A 14,720-nucleotide genomic window follows, 5' to 3' on the forward strand; every position below is an offset into this window, starting at 1 on the left:
CAATATTTGGGTTACAGAATCCTAGGGAGCAATCATAGGACGGTTTTTGTGTTGATCTTGGGGAGAGAACAGCTTGAAAAATACAAGCTGACTTGAAACACTGTTAAGAGATGGCAGTTTGCAACTGTTTTTTTCTGAGTACTCTGTGTTCTGTAGTAGGTGAGGCTCCTTTAGGGAAATTGTGCAGATGGTGGTGTGTCACAGACCAAAATACATAAAACTAACAGAATTTTCCCTTTTCCCCGTAGGCACTGAGTGCTCTCGAAGCCATGTCATCCAACAAACAATACGTGGATTACCAAGAGCAGCTCTCCCAGGCCTCTCTGTTCATCAAGCACCCCGAGCACTGCCTTCAGGATAGCAATAACCTCCTGTCCCTCCTGGTGAACACGCTGTACCCAGAAGTGCATTTTTTGGACAGCATTCGGTAGCGGTGCTGGGTGGGCGGCGGGGCCGGCGGTGGCCCTGGTTTACAAACAATGTCCTCATTGCACAAATGATTTTTACCTTCAGAGTTCCACTTTAATTAAGTCAGACCTGCGAATAAGAACTGCACACTGTCAAGTTTTCTCCACTTCAAGGTTTTCTTGCTTTCCTTTTGATTTTTAGGCCTGTGGAATTGCTTAATGGTTTGCATTTTTGGTTTAGTTTAGTTTTTTTTTTTGTTTTGTTTTTTTGGTTTTTTTTTTTTTTTGACTGAAAGCACTTGAATATCTTCTGTGTGTGGTGCCCTTTGGAGAGAAGGGTGCCTGGGGATAGGTGTACAAATCACTAGTCAGCACAGCTCATCCTGTAGTGTCTGAAGTTTTTGCTTGGTGCCTTTTTTTTTATTTTCCAGCGTGTCATCATTCAGGCCAGTTCAAAAGTGAGTGGAGGATTGTGTGTAAAAGAGGTTTGACTTTCTTAACCAGGATACCTCTGAGTCTTACCTGATGAGTGTGTGTCTAACGATTTTTGTGAAATCTCTGTATTTGAAAAGATGGTATTTTAAACCTTGACTTTTTTGCTATCCCACAGAAGTCCATAGTTTAGAGGCATGCCTACAATCTTCACCCACTTCTGTAAATACCAACACAAATAGGAACTAAGAACATGGTTTTTTCCTGTTTTCTAAATATAGTGTGTGTGCATCTGTATTGCTTGATTAAATGCAAGTAAGTTCTAGACAAGTTCAAGGGGATTTAAATTCAGAGACACATTTTCTGGATCTCCAGTGTCTGAGAGGGGAACAGTCAGTTATGATCATGTTAAATAGGATTCCTTAATTCCTAAGTCCGATTGTTTAGCAAATGTTTAACAACCACCACTTAAGCTTATTTTCTTCTGCCTGGCTGGCCATGACATGACAGGATTTTCGATGACACTGTGAAGAGGTATTTTTGTTGTATTAAATTTGGTGATCACTTGTTAAAATTCTGTTGCCAAAGCATGAACCATGAGCCTGTAAATCTGTTGTTTCAGCTGAATGATCACTGGTTTTGTTGCCTTGTCTGATCATAGGACGCACTTTTGTTTAGGAAAAGCAGAAGGCAAATTTTTTCCTGGTGCTTGTTTGATGTCCCTGTAATCACTGATCTGTTTGAGCTGGCCCAAGGTCCTGCAGTCCCAGTCCCTACACCTCTATGAAGGAACTGATCACTTTTTCTCTTCCTCCATTTATTGTGCCTTTGTGTTTTTGACATGGTTGCACGTTAAAACATGAGTTCTGGTCAATAGGGGATAGAAATGTGCTACCTACTGGTCAATGAGGCTTTGAGCTGTTGCTCTTAAACCATGGTTCTGGTGCTAGAGGACAGATCATCTTTTCCTTCTTGGCAGATTCTGCTAATTATGCCAGCTGGGTCATTAGATCACCATCATTTTAATGTGGTCTTAGAGTTCTTTGCTCTATCTGCGAGCCTATAAATAAATATATATATGTACATCCCTCTGTATAGTAACCAGATACCAATGCAGCATGGTTTTTAACAGTCTTTTTTGGAAAATTCATGTCTGGAGGAATACATTCTGCTGCTTTTCCCCCCAAAAGACTTAAAAGCACTGGGTTTAGTTTATTAGGTTAAGTGTTATTGGTCAGTTGCATATAAATGTGAAGAAGTCAGAAATATGTGTTTGACATGCACTTTCAAAATGAGGAATTGTTTCAGCTGTTGAGTTTTTACAAATGTTGTATTTATAACATGCTCTGTCTGCGAAGACCATGCAAAATAAAAACGGAAAATCAAGCATTTGGTGACAGTCACTGTGATATTTTCAGCTTGGTAGAAGGATGCACATCAGACAGCACATAACTGCTGTATGTGTCACCTGCAGACCAGTCTTCTGGCTTCATGATCAGCGTGGCAGTGGCTGAAGTCTGAACCTGTATTGCAGTTCTCTGTGAACATGTGAACTCCTGAGCTTGGGGCCTTATTTTCCAAGTGGTGCCCAACAGATTGACTTTTTATTCCTTCTAGTTTTACTGGAAGGGCTATGGCATTCCCTGCATCTCCCAGATGAGTTCAATACCAGAAGCATCCTGGTGGGTGCACTGCTGTGTTTTGTCCCTCCAGTTTATACTGGTTTGAGTGGGTGTTTGAGTCTCCCATGAGGACCAGGGGGAACTAGCTGGTTTTGGGACATGAGGTCTGATGCTTCTATTTGGACCCAAACTGCTTGAGTTAAAGAAGGAATTTTTGAGAGGAAAATTCAGAAAGGCAAGCCTAAATCCCATGCACAGATAGAAGTGAGATCTCATTACTATATGTCTGTAAATCGTAAGGGCTCAGAAATCCAATTCAGTTTGTCCAACTGATGTCTCTGAGGTCTCTTTCCTCTGTGACACCTGTGAAACTGAGCTTACAAGTCTGTGACTACACTGTCTGCTGTAACTTCCCTTTTCTCTTTGCATCTCTTCTTATTTTTTCTTAAATCTGGCTTTGTCACTGCTGGAATTTTAAGCAGGGGTTTAAAAGATCAGGTTCAAATATATCCTCCCATTTATTTTTTCTTTCCCCCTTATCATTCTGTCCAAGTAATTTAAAATTCTGCTTTGCTCTCCCAGTGCAGATCTTACGAAGAGGTGAGCTTTAAAATAATGATTCCCAGCCTGGGGTCAAGCTTGTAAGCTTGATGGTATTTCAGTAGCAGTTTGGTGGTTGTTACCAGGAGCAGGATTGTATGGGGAACAGTTTTGGAGCTGCTGCGCTGGGATGGTTGCACAGAGCATCAAATCCAGCAGTATAAATGGGAAAGTAAGTTCAAGCCACCTGCTCTTTCTAAAGACTTTCTCCTCCTCCCCATCTAAGCCAACCTGTTGCTGTCTCCAGCTCTATTGTGGGCCTCTGCTTGCCTCTCCACGACTCCAGGTTGACCCACATTGCCCTGTACCATAAGCTGGATCTGTTCATCTGATCTTGGAGGATGTTTACAGTTGGGTAAGAGATTTGTCTGTGGTTGGCCTTAGTGACTTCATGGCCTTTGTGATTTTGCAATAGTGACTTCATCTCAGAAGAGAGAGATTCAAGAAATGAGTAGTCAGACCTTAAAGAAACTCCTTTGTGTAATACAGAGATGGAAATGGTTTAGAATTTTTTTTTAGCTATTAAAAAAACCCTAACAACCCAACAGTTTTGTGTATTGGAAAATTTATCACAAAGCTCTGAGTTTCTGGACACTAGGGCCTGAAGAGTTAGAACAAAGGCTACTTTAGACTTCTCATGTCCTCCTTTCAGCTCTGCCAGTTTTTGGAAAACGTCTTTTTGCTTGGACTCCTCTTTAAAGTTAAGGTTTCCTTTTAAACTCTAAAATGAACTCTTCTGGGCGTTTAGGAATAATAATAATAATTTTAAAAAAAAGGAACAAGCCCCATCAGAAATTCCAGTAGTGTTTTGCCACAGCTAGGATTTCTATCATGTCAGTAGCCCACTTGGATGTGGTTGGAGAAGCGGAGTGGTGAAAATGCTTTTCAGAGCAATGTTTGAAAAATACCAAAGCAAAAAGCTCTGAGGCAATTTTATACTGTTGCCTGCTTGCTTAAATATTTGACAGGGGCTAAAAACACAGAAAAGTTAAAACTGACCACGTTTTGCCCTTCCAGTTCCTTCACTCTTTCTTCTTTTTTCACCATAAAGGCTGCTTTCACCTATGAGGAGAAGCAGGGCTGGAACTCACAGCATCGTGGAAGGGACCTTAGAGATGATGCAGTTCAAGCTCCCCGAGGCTGGTCTGACCCCCTGTGCCTCAGCCAAGGCCGGTTCTGTGCTCCCTGGGGAAGGAGATCCGTGGGGACGGGTCCCGCCGGCCCCTCAGCTGCGCCCGGGCACTGCCCCTGCCCTGGGCCGGGTCTGGCTGAGCCTGCGGTCACAGTTCTCGTAGGTGCACTCCGGCAGCTGTGGCCTGGCAGGAGAAGATGTGGGAAAGGTGAGGGCGTTTCAGGCTGCTCTGGGATTTGCCAGTGGTTCCAGTGGAAGCATCTGTGACACTCCCAAGACAGAGCCTCTTCTGCTTCACAGCAGTTTTTAAGGGTCTCAGCTGCAACTACTGTTTTACACCATAAAGCTTTTACATCTTAAAGCATGCAGAACACTCTACTGCACCTTTAGCAGGCGCTGTGCTACTGACCTGCCCAAAACCTCGTGAGGTTGTGAGAAACCAAGCTGCGCCAAGGAAAATACAGATTGGATATTAGGAAAAAAATTTTTACAGAAAGTGTGATAAAGTTCTGGAATGGCCTACCTGGGGAGGTGGTGGAGTCACCATCCCTGGATGTGTTTAAGAAAAGATTGGATGTGGCACTCTGTGCCATGGTTTAGTTGAGGTGTTAGGGCATGGATTGGACTCAATGATCTTTAAGGTCTCTTCCAACCCAGTCATTCTGTGAAACCTCTCCTGAGCAGGATCTTCTCATGTAAGTGTTGGCTTTAAGCATTCTTATCTGTGTAGGTATCTGTGCAAATATCACCAAGGCTACAATGTGTTTTAGACCCTGATAAATCAGCAAAACTCTGCTTTTTAATACTTTTTTACAAGAAATTACAGATTTGACTGTAGGATTAAATTCCTTGTTTCTTTAGCTGTGCCCTGTACACTTGACTGTCCTGCTGGAATGGTCAGGGAAGTAGACGTGGGGTAACTCAGGAAGAAAGTATCACAAAGAAATTACTGAGATTGAAAGGGAGTTGCCCCATGGAGATGTAATTATCTTTATCTTTGACCTCAGATAAGTCTTATTTACCATTAGATCAAGGATAGGTTTTGGTGGTGTGTTTGTGGTTTTTTTTTTTTTTTTTTTTTTTTAATTTTTAAGAACTTTTTCCCGTCTCAGAAGTTTGGCCACCCCAGCTGTCAGGAGTGTCCAAGATCAGTGTTGTGTTGGGTCATGGGAAATGCCAGAGATTTATGGGAGCATGGTGTGGATGCCAGCCCACAGATCAGGCCCTGTCACACCTGAGCTGGGCTGTTTGCTATCTCTCCACACCTTCCCTGCACGCTTGGCTGAGCTCATCAGCTTTGGTGTGGCAACGTTTTCTACTCCATTACAAACTACGGTGCAGAGGGAGGGGAAGATTTCTGTTTGACAATGTCAGCACAGACCCCATCCCTGACCTTTCCCTTGGGTGGATGATCCATTGTTGGTTTAATGTGGCATCACAGAACCATGGAATGGTTTGGGTTGGGAGGAACCTTAAACCTCATCCAGTGCCAGCCCCTGCCATGGGCATGGACACCTTCCACTAGCCCAGGGTACTCCAAGCCCTGTCCAACCTGGCCTTGGACACTTCCAGGGATCCAGGGTCAGCCACAGCTGCTCTGGGCACCCTGTGCCAGGGCCTGTCCACCCTCCCAGCCAGCAATTCCTGGTTCCCAATATCCCATCTGTGCCTGCCCTCTGGCAGTGGCAGCCACTGCCTGTGTGCTGTCCCTGCATGCCTTGTCCCCAGTCCCTCTGCAGCTCTCCTGGAGCCCCTTGAGGCCCTGGCAGGGGCTCTGAGCTCTCGCTGGAGCCTTCTCCTGATGAACACCCCCAGCCTGTCTGCAGCCTTCCAGCCATGCTCTTGGCTAATGGCACATCTAATCTTCTGTCAGCCCTTTGCTGCTACAGCAGCCATGTGCTCTGGTCTCTCCAAGCTGCTGCCCAGTCCCTTGTCCTCACTCCATTGGGGTCTCCTCTCAGCTGTGCCCAAGCCACAGCCTCCTCCCAGCAGTGTCCAGCCCTTGTTCCCTCACACTGGCTCATGTGGCCATCAGCTCAACCCTCTCCTTGCCCCACCAGCCTGCTCTGAGGCCAAAAAATTGTTACCAAGACCAAGGACACGCTGCATTTCTCACCTTGGCCATCCTCACTCTCCTGCAGGATAACACGAGTAGAAGGCAAGACATCCTTACCTGGCCAGGCTGGGTGGAGCAGAGGGGGGACCTGTGAAGTGGAAATGATGATGTGGGTTAGCAATGAGGTCAGAGTGGGCTGGGGAGCCAGGAGTGACCTACAGCTGCTGGGAAGCTGCACTGGAGTGTGCTTGTGACACTACAGTGAATGGGAAGAAGCCCTGATGTCTGGCATGTGGCCCTCTCCATGTGCTTGGGAATTAGGCACTGGAATATAAGGAGCAAAGCATTTTTGGTTGGTCTGACAACTTCTACTGTGCAAGACAAGTGGTGGCTTCCATGAGTGTGACATCTTCTCAGTCCCCTCCTGCCCATGCCACCACTCAGCAGCACTGGTTGGGGACCAGTGGCCTCCTGGCTGCTTGGGATGTGGTATTCCTCAGCCCTCGGGCTGATTTTCATCTCCTGTAAGCTGGGCACTCCCTGATTTCGCAGCCTTGGTGTGGCTGGAAGGTGGGATTTCACAAGTGCTGGGGGAGTACTGCGTAGTGAGGCCCTGGGGGATTGACAGGGGTGGTCTGTAAAATGAGGATGCCCATCCCAGGAGATTAAACTTGTGTGGGATGCAGCAAAGGTAAATACTGGCTGTGGGCTACAGGGGAAGAGATAGAAATTAGCCTGCTTCAAGGGGAAGAAAAAAAAAATCTGGTTATGTAGGCAGTGGGTTCACTGATTTCCCCTCTGTTGGTTTATCAACATTTCTTCTTGGGCACAGGGAAACTCCTGCTCCCTCTGAAATTTCCTTTGGAAATTTCCAAATTTCCTCTCTTAGCAAGCTGTGAGGAGCCAGCCAAGAGCTCTTGGCTTTTCTTAGGTTTCCTGCTAGAATTGTGCTCCTCCTAGGACAGAAAATCAGAAAATCATTAACACTCCCTCCCCCAAACAAACCCAGTCCCCTCCTGCCTGATCTGTCTGCGCATCCATCCCTGGTTGCCAGTCGGACGGAGGGAAGTCAGGACACTGACCTTCTCTGGAGAAAGCGGTGAAGCTCAGTATCACCAGCAAAATGACCACCTTGATTCCCAGGGGGACAAAGATCAGGATCATGAAGGAGGAGCTGTCGGAGGCTCTGAATTTGTAGAAGTAGACGGCCCCCTCTGCCCTGCCATGGCTGTTGACAGCGGTGCAGGTGTACTTCCCGTCGTGGGTCAGGGACCGCAGCTCCTTGGTGACGCGGTGGCTGGAGCTGCTGCTGGAGCTCAGGTTGCTGTAGGGGGGCCCGTTCCAGGTCAGGGCGGGCGCTGGCTCCCCCTCGGCTGTGCAGCGGGCCTGGAAGGTGTGGTCCCTGCTGGAGCTGACCGTGATGTTAATGATCCTGGGGGCAGCTGTGGGAATTGGAACCGGGGGCGGGGGAGGGAAAGTGGGTCAGGCTGGAATGAAGATTTGGTCTTGGTGGACCCGCAGCATTGTTCTGTCAGGGTAAAGTTGGATACTGGTGGGTGAGAGCTAGACCTGCCCCTCTGCCCCTGGGCAGCTGAGACCCCACCTGCAGAGCTGCCCCAGCCCTGGCTCCAACAGCACAAGGACGTGGAGCTGCTGGAGCCAGCCCAGAGGAGGCCACGGAGCTGCTGCCAGGGCTGGAGCCCCTCTGCTCTGGAGCCAGCCTGGCACAGCTGGGGCTGTGCAGCTGCACAAGAGAAGGCTCCAGGGAGAGCTCAGAGCCCCTGCCAGGGCCTCAAGGGGCTACAAGCAAAATGGGGATAAATTTTTTAGCAGGACTTTTTGTGGCAGGACAAGGGTTGATGTTTTGAAGTTTTGATGTAAAGAGGAATTTTTTTGAAAAGAGGGTTGCCCAGAGAAGCTGTGGCTGCCCCTGGTTACCTGGAAGTCTCCAAGGCCAGATGATGTTTGGAGCAACATCATCGAGTGGAAGGTGTCCCTGCCCATGGCAGGGGGGTTGGACAACATGAGCTTTAAAGGTTCTCTTCGATAGAAATTATGTAATGACTCTATGGATGTTGGGATCAGCCCTCTCCTTCCCTGTTTTTCTTGGCACTTTCTTCTAGATTTCCCCACCCAGCCTGTGTTCAATATAGGGACAAAAGGGTTCACCCAGCAAAGCCTGGATGTAAGGATGTGTACTCTGTTTGTTTTATCTCACATGTTCTTCTGAACTTTGCCCAACTTCAGCTGCTGTGCCCTTTTTTGGTGGCAGAAGGCAGAGCAGTGCCATCCACCATTGTAGGCACAGGTGCAGCTGGTGACCTTTTTGGACTTGGCTGCATCTCCACAAGGCCCAGGACATGTCACCCACAGTGTTCTGCACAAGCATTTTGTGGCTTTTCCTTTGATCTCTGGCCTCCAGAGTGCACGTGGAAGGACCCATTTGTATGAGCCCTTTGCTCAGTGCCTGGGACTTGCTGGATTTGGCAGGTTTGTTATAGGGGAAAATATCTGCTTCTTGCCACAACCTATTTTGGATCACTTTTTTTCCCAGCCCCAGAGTTACCAGGTCACTTTCAGGTTGGACATTAGGAGAAATTTCTTCACAGAAAGGGTGATTGGATATTGGAAGGGGCTGCCCAGGGAGATGGTAGAGCCCTCATCCCTGGAAATGTTCAAAAAGGTGTTATGGAAAGCTAAGAGGATTAAATGTCCTCACAGAGGAAGAGCAGGAATTAATTTATTTTCAAACTAGACAACAAAAATAGAGTTTGCAAACACCTACAACAAGTCCCCCTCTTTATCCATGTAGTGCAAGAGGAATCTGAGGCTTCGTGTTGTGGGTCTGTGTGTTTTGGTATTTAAATTAACCTTTCAAGCACTAATTAACCCCTCCCAATCACAGTGTCAGGGCCCATTCCCGAGCAGGGTACTGTATCTGTGTGTGTTATCATTCCTCTGGTGTAAAAATCCAGGCAGCCCCTGAGGGACAGGTCTTGCTGCCATCCTGCCCTGGTCCTGCTGTGTGTGGGTGTTCAGGAGCTGGTGCAACTGAAGGAGAGCCTCAGCTGTGCAGAACTTCTCAAGAAACAGCCAAGCTCATCCTCAGGTCCCATCTGGACACCCACACTGCACAGCAGGCATAAGGAACTTCCCTCTCAAAAGCAAAATCATTCAACCTCATGGCCTGGGTAAGATCTGAGTCTGCTTCTGAGGCCTCCTGTGTCTCCTAGCTCCCCCTTGATCTGTGAGCTTGCCCTGGGAAGTGGGATTAGCATTTGACATTTGTTGCTCCAAGCTGGTTTTGCAGGGGGAAAAAAAAGGTTTCCATGTTTGTGTTTCATGCTCCAGAGGATTTTGGATTTATGGCACCTGGGTACCAGGTATCTTGTCTTTCCAATCCCCTGTCACCACCCAGGCCCTGCAGTGCTAACACCTGTGAACTTGTGCTCAGCACCTGGGCTGTCCAGTTCAGGGTCTGATGGAGAGGATGTCTTTAACCCCAACTTAGCTAACCCCAGCTTCCCTCTGCTGCCTGCCCTGATCCTGTGCTGCAGGGACAAAGTGGGATGCACAACTTTTGGTGGGCTCTCACCCCAAATGCCATTTCCTTACCAGTTTTGTTCCTATTCCCTTCCCTGCATTGTGCTCACTGTCTGAGGAGGACCATGAATTTCCCCTGTTATAATGGAGAAAGAAAACCCAGCCCTTTGGAAAGCCAAAACTGAGGAGGACCATGAATTTCCCCTGTTATGATGGAGAAAGAAAACCCAGCCCTTTGGAAAGCCAAAACTGAGGAGGACAATGAATTTTCCCTGTTATAATGGAGAAAGAAAACCCAGCCCTTTGGAAAGCCAAAACTGAGGAGGACAATGAATTTTCCCTGTTATAATGGAGAAAGAAAACCCAGCCCTTTGGAAAACCACCTCAGGTAAACTTCTGCTGCCGTTTGTCATTTCCCACACCCTGTGGAACTTCCCCAGAGGGTGGCTTTGCCTCCTTTGCCTCTCAGGCCCTCTTACCAATCACATGCAGCTTTATCCCGTTCCTGCTCTCATACTTGTCCTGGATATCTCCAGCCAGCTCCACCCGACAGAAGTACCTCTCGCTGTCGCTCCAGGTCAGGTTGTCCACCCTGATGGACAGGTCCTTGTGCCGGGGGTTGCCCAGCAGTTTGTACTTGTTCTTGTGGCTGATGGCAGTCTTGCAGAGCTCGCTGCTGCTCTGGCTCACACACTTGAAGATCACCGTGCCATTGTAAGGCTCCTTGATCCTCCAGATGGCCGTGAGGGCCCGGTCAAATGTTTTGTAGGGGTGTGTGAAGGTGCAGGGCAGGATCACCATCTTCCCAAGCTCTCCAGTAACGTCAGATGGGACGTGGACAGACCAGCCATTGCACTGCACACCTACAGGCAAGAAGGGACCATGGAAATGCAGAATGGTTGGCTGGAAGGGGCAGTAAAATTCATTTCATTCCACCTCCCTGCCATAGGCAGGGACACCTTCCCCTAGCCCAGGTTGCTCCAAGCCCCATCCAGCCTGGCCTTGGACACTTCCAAGGATCCAGAGGAAGCCACAGCTTCTTTGGGCAACCTGTGCCAGGGCCTCACCACGCCCACAGCCAAGAATTTCTTCCTAATATCTAATCTAAATCTCCCCTCTTTCAGTTTAATATATAGACATGTCTATCTACCCACTGTTCTGCTGCTATCAACAGCTCTAGCAGCAGATTGTGACTTCAGAAACATCTGTGCCTACATTCCTGTCTTATGAAACTCTATTATATCAGGGGCTCTCAGCTTCCACCCATCCCTGGTCTTGTTGGCTTCACCATATGGGCATTCAGCTGTTGGATTACTCCTGTAGACTCAACGATAAGATTTGTTTTTTGTTCCTGTATCTGTGGCCCATAACCCTTGACAAACAGCTGTGTGGCAGTGCAGCTTGTATTAACCTATTGTGTGTTACACAATGGACAAAGGCCATCCTAGGGCCAGTTCTCTGTTCAGATATTTACACAGAGTCAGCTCCAAGCCAGTATTTTGATTACTGAGATCTGGAGTCGTGCTGCCCTGTCATACACAATAATGGTATGGGCACCTTTTCCAGCCCAGGTAATCTAATAAACAATGCTGCAGCACTGCAGGAGCTTCTTGAAGCTCATGGGCTTTGAGCACAAAGATCTGGCACTGAAAACAGTAATTGCTATTGCTTTCTAGCTTATTTGCTCTTATTCTAGTTATTTTGCAGCATGTCACTGTAACCTTTACTTTAGGAGAACTGTAGATTGTGTGCTTTTGTGTATGACTTGCTTCTCTCTGCCACTCCTTTGATTAGCTTTTCTTTTTTTTTTTTTTTCAATCTTAAGCAAAGAACACCTTTTTTTTTTTTTTTAGCACATAAGCCCCCCCCCCCTTGCCTTCCAGATGAAAAATAATGTTAAAAATAAGTGCTTTTAATGTTAGCATCTCCGCCCATTTCCATGGAAACACAGTTTGCCTAGTTATGAGTGGAGGGAGCTGTCAACTTTCTCTGTATAATTTACCCTTAACTCTAAAGCCTCAGCATGGCAGGTCTTTCATATTCCTTTTGTTAACATCCAGCCTCCATTTGCTAATGGAACTGAAGCTCTGGCAAGAAAGAGAGAGGCAAATAGCCTGCACACCTTACAGAAGGTAACTCCCAAGAGGGGTTTCCAGGTCAGTGTTACTGCTGGTAGTCAGTGGGAAAGGTCATGAGGACAATAGCAAGAGCTGGGGACCAGCTCACAACTACCCTTGCTCTGGCAAATGCTGTTTGGCAGTGAAGCTAAGCAAAGCCTATGGAGTTTAGTGGAATTTAAGCACATATGAGCTTAAGTGCTCAGTGGAGCTGGAAAATATTGTTGCATACTGTTGCATAATAACTCCTAAGGAATATGAAGTAGAGCAGTGATGAAAATGCGGCATCTGCCCAACAAAGCTGGGGAAAAGTCAGATGAACTTCCTGCTCAAGTAAGGAAAACAGAAAAATACAAAAACCCCACAAACTGATGGCCTCTCTGACAATTGCTAAGCCTGAGTTTTCCCAGTGTTGTCACGTGCACTTGGAATTTCAGGATACTTCTAAGCAACATGATAGAGAGTGCAATTCTTGGAGAGTTTGTCGTAGCAGGCAGCTCCCTGGCACTTGGACTAGGGTGAGAGGAGAAGCTGTGATCAGACAGGGGCTGACAGCAAGCTCAGAACTCACCCTTCCTGGAGATGCGGAGGAGGCACAGGAGAACCAAGCCGAGCTCTCTCATGCTGCTCGATGCTCTCCCCTGAAGGGCATCAGCAAACCAGAACCATCTCGTTACATTTGAGCTGCTGGGCTTGCAGTGACAAAAGGTTTTTCCAGGGGTAGGAGAAGTTGTGGTTTTCTCCTCCTTGGAGGGAGTGAGTTGTTTAGCTGAACCAGCTCTGGGTTCAGGTATTAATAGTTCTGTGGTCAGTCATATGAAAATTACACCAGAAGGAATCACAGTATTAACTGTTTTCCAGCTAAAGGGAGGGAATTGCGGACGAGCTGCAAACATCCATGCCATGTGTGTGATGGGGCAAGAGGGGATGGCTTTTGCTACCCAGTCACCAGCCTAGAGGAAATCCTTGCAATCTGCCTGAGGCTGTGACAAGCAAGACTCTTACTGTCCTATCTTAAGGCAGTTACTTCTCTTGAACCTGGAGCCTTCAAACCAACTGTGCTTTACCCCTTGTGCTCACTGGATGTTGTCATCCCTAGGTATAGAAAAAAACCCCAAACACTCTTCTTTTGAAGGCACTTGTGCCGAGGTTCACTGGTGGATGAGTGGTTTGGTGTCCCCTGGCACCCTGCTCTGTCCACACTCACATGATCCCGATGAGCGACGAGTCATTCCCTCCTTTGAGATAAGATGAATTCCAGCTCTTTGCCCAGCATCCTTGTGCAAATGCTTACTGCTTTCCTTTCCTTCTGGATTTAGTTTTAGCAAATTAACTGTGCAGTTTTCTTATCGGCAGAGCTCTGAGCCTGTGGGGAATTAAGTAGAATTTAAGCACATATTTGTGGGGAGCTGATCGTGAACACATATTTGTGGGGAGCTCCCCACTTATTTGTGGGGAGCTGATCGTGTTTCCCCCTGGCCGTCTCCCTTACGGAGATCTCGTGGCTAAGTCTAACAACCCTGGGGTGCGAATTCCCTGTCTGGGTTCACCTTGAGGTTTGCTGCCCAGCTTGGGCTGGGCTTGCAGCAGCCTGGTCTAGCGGAAGATGTCCCTACCCCTGGTGGGAACGGGATGATGTCTCAGGCGCCTCCCATCCAAAGCATTCCGTGATTCCCGCTGTAGGCAGCCGCTGGAGGGCTCCCAGAGCCAGGACAAGATGCTGCTGAGTCGCTGCTGCCACTTTCCCTGTGCCCAGAGCCAGCGCCCACCCGCAGGAGCAATGCCAGGGCTCCCCTTGGCGCTTCACCCCTGCTCCTACACCTCTGCTCCCTTCTGAACTTGAGGAAAATCTCCTAGGAGGGGGACCTGGAGATGTGGTAGTGTGCAGTGTGTTCTATGCTTCCTGATCCCTTTCTTCCTTCTGTGTACAGTGTTTGTGAAGAGAGAGATTTGTGTCTTCCCCAGGCTTTTTGGAGGAGGCTCTGAGACCACCCAGCTCTTATTTAGGGTTGTTTGGACCTGTTGCTACTCAGCCAAGGGTGTTAATTTTTCAAATACCCGCTTAGATCCCTGCCCTGTCCCCTCTGCAGGTCATCCTTGAGCAGGAGCATCAGGACCAGTGGTCTGATTACCTTGCAAACTGTCCTTAGTAGCTGTTAAACATAATTCATGCCACCAGCATCTGAGAAACCAGAGGGTAAGGGTGGTGGAAGCAGCAAGTAAGAGACCTGTAATCCCTATCACATCTGTGATATGTGCCTTTTCTGTGTGCCTCTCCCTTCTTTCCCGTTGTGCAGTTTGATTTTATCTATTTGTGATGCAAAGTTTTTGGTGGTGTGACTCTTTTTAAGCCTTTCACCACTCATGGCGCAGTGGGACTCAGTGGATTGAAGTAAAAGATTAAAGTGAAATCCATGTTAAAAACATCTTGTTACAGTGAAGCATAAATGATTCATGTAAAGAACAGCTGCAGTTAACACCAGTATGATCCTCTTCCTCTTTAATGTTTTACTGCAGCATCTCCTAGAAAAATATCTGGTAAATCAGAGCAGAACTACAAATCCTTTGAGTTTTGTCTGTGGACTGATTTGCTTCTTGGAAGAAGAAAATTTTCATTCCATGGCTGTTGGAATGAAGCATTTTAGTTTTTAAAATACAGAGTTGGTAATGTATAGCTGAAAAGATTTACTATTGTTTGAATCTGCCAAAAAATTTTGTAAACAAAATCATCCCTGACTATATAATCCACAGACTCTGTGACCTTTTTTCCCTGGTCTGTGCTTAAATAGTATGTAAGATTTCAGTATGGAA

General features: G+C 47.2%; 2 protein-coding genes across 5 annotated transcripts in view; one reads left to right on the forward strand and one right to left on the reverse strand.

Moving 5' to 3' along the window:
• Nucleotides 1-2,225, forward strand: part of EPG5 (ectopic P-granules 5 autophagy tethering factor) — a 54,835-nt gene extending 52,610 nt beyond the window's left edge. For all 4 annotated transcript variants that reach the window (XM_068175787.1, XM_068175789.1, XM_068175788.1 and 1 more), the window contains exon 44: nt 249-2,225. In XM_068175787.1, the coding sequence (XP_068031888.1) occupies nt 249-431 (183 nt within the window). In that variant the 3' untranslated portion in view covers nt 432-2,225. The remainder of the gene's footprint in view (nt 1-248) is intronic.
• On the reverse strand, nt 704-12,769 carry SIGLEC15 (sialic acid binding Ig like lectin 15). Its single transcript, XM_068175795.1, has 5 exons — nt 12,481-12,769; nt 10,272-10,655; nt 7,332-7,691; nt 6,367-6,397; nt 704-4,377 (listed from the first exon to the last, which is right to left on the reverse strand). Exons 1-5 carry the CDS (start codon nt 12,530-12,532, stop codon nt 4,287-4,289), a joined length of 918 nt encoding a protein of 305 aa, XP_068031896.1. The 5' UTR covers nt 12,533-12,769; the 3' UTR covers nt 704-4,286.
• Between the last annotated feature and the right edge of the window lie 1,951 nt (nt 12,770-14,720).

Source organism: Anomalospiza imberbis, chromosome Z (genome assembly GCF_031753505.1).
Source record: "Anomalospiza imberbis isolate Cuckoo-Finch-1a 21T00152 chromosome Z, ASM3175350v1, whole genome shotgun sequence".
NCBI lineage: Eukaryota > Metazoa > Chordata > Aves > Passeriformes > Viduidae > Anomalospiza > Anomalospiza imberbis.

Bases quoted from the DNA above. Each gene is read 5' to 3' on its own strand.
- SIGLEC15 (XM_068175795.1), bottom strand. From the start codon at position 12,532: ATGAGAGAGCTCGGCTTGGTTCTCCTGTGCCTCCTCCGCATCTCCAGG. The intron at 6,398-7,331 runs GTCAGTGTCCTG...TCCACTTCACAG, and splicing joins CACCGCTTTCTCCAGAGAAG to GTCCCCCCTCTGCTCCACCC. The intron at 4,378-6,366 runs GTAAGGATGTCT...TTCTCCTGCCAG, and splicing joins GCTCCACCCAGCCTGGCCAG to GCCACAGCTGCCGGAGTGCA.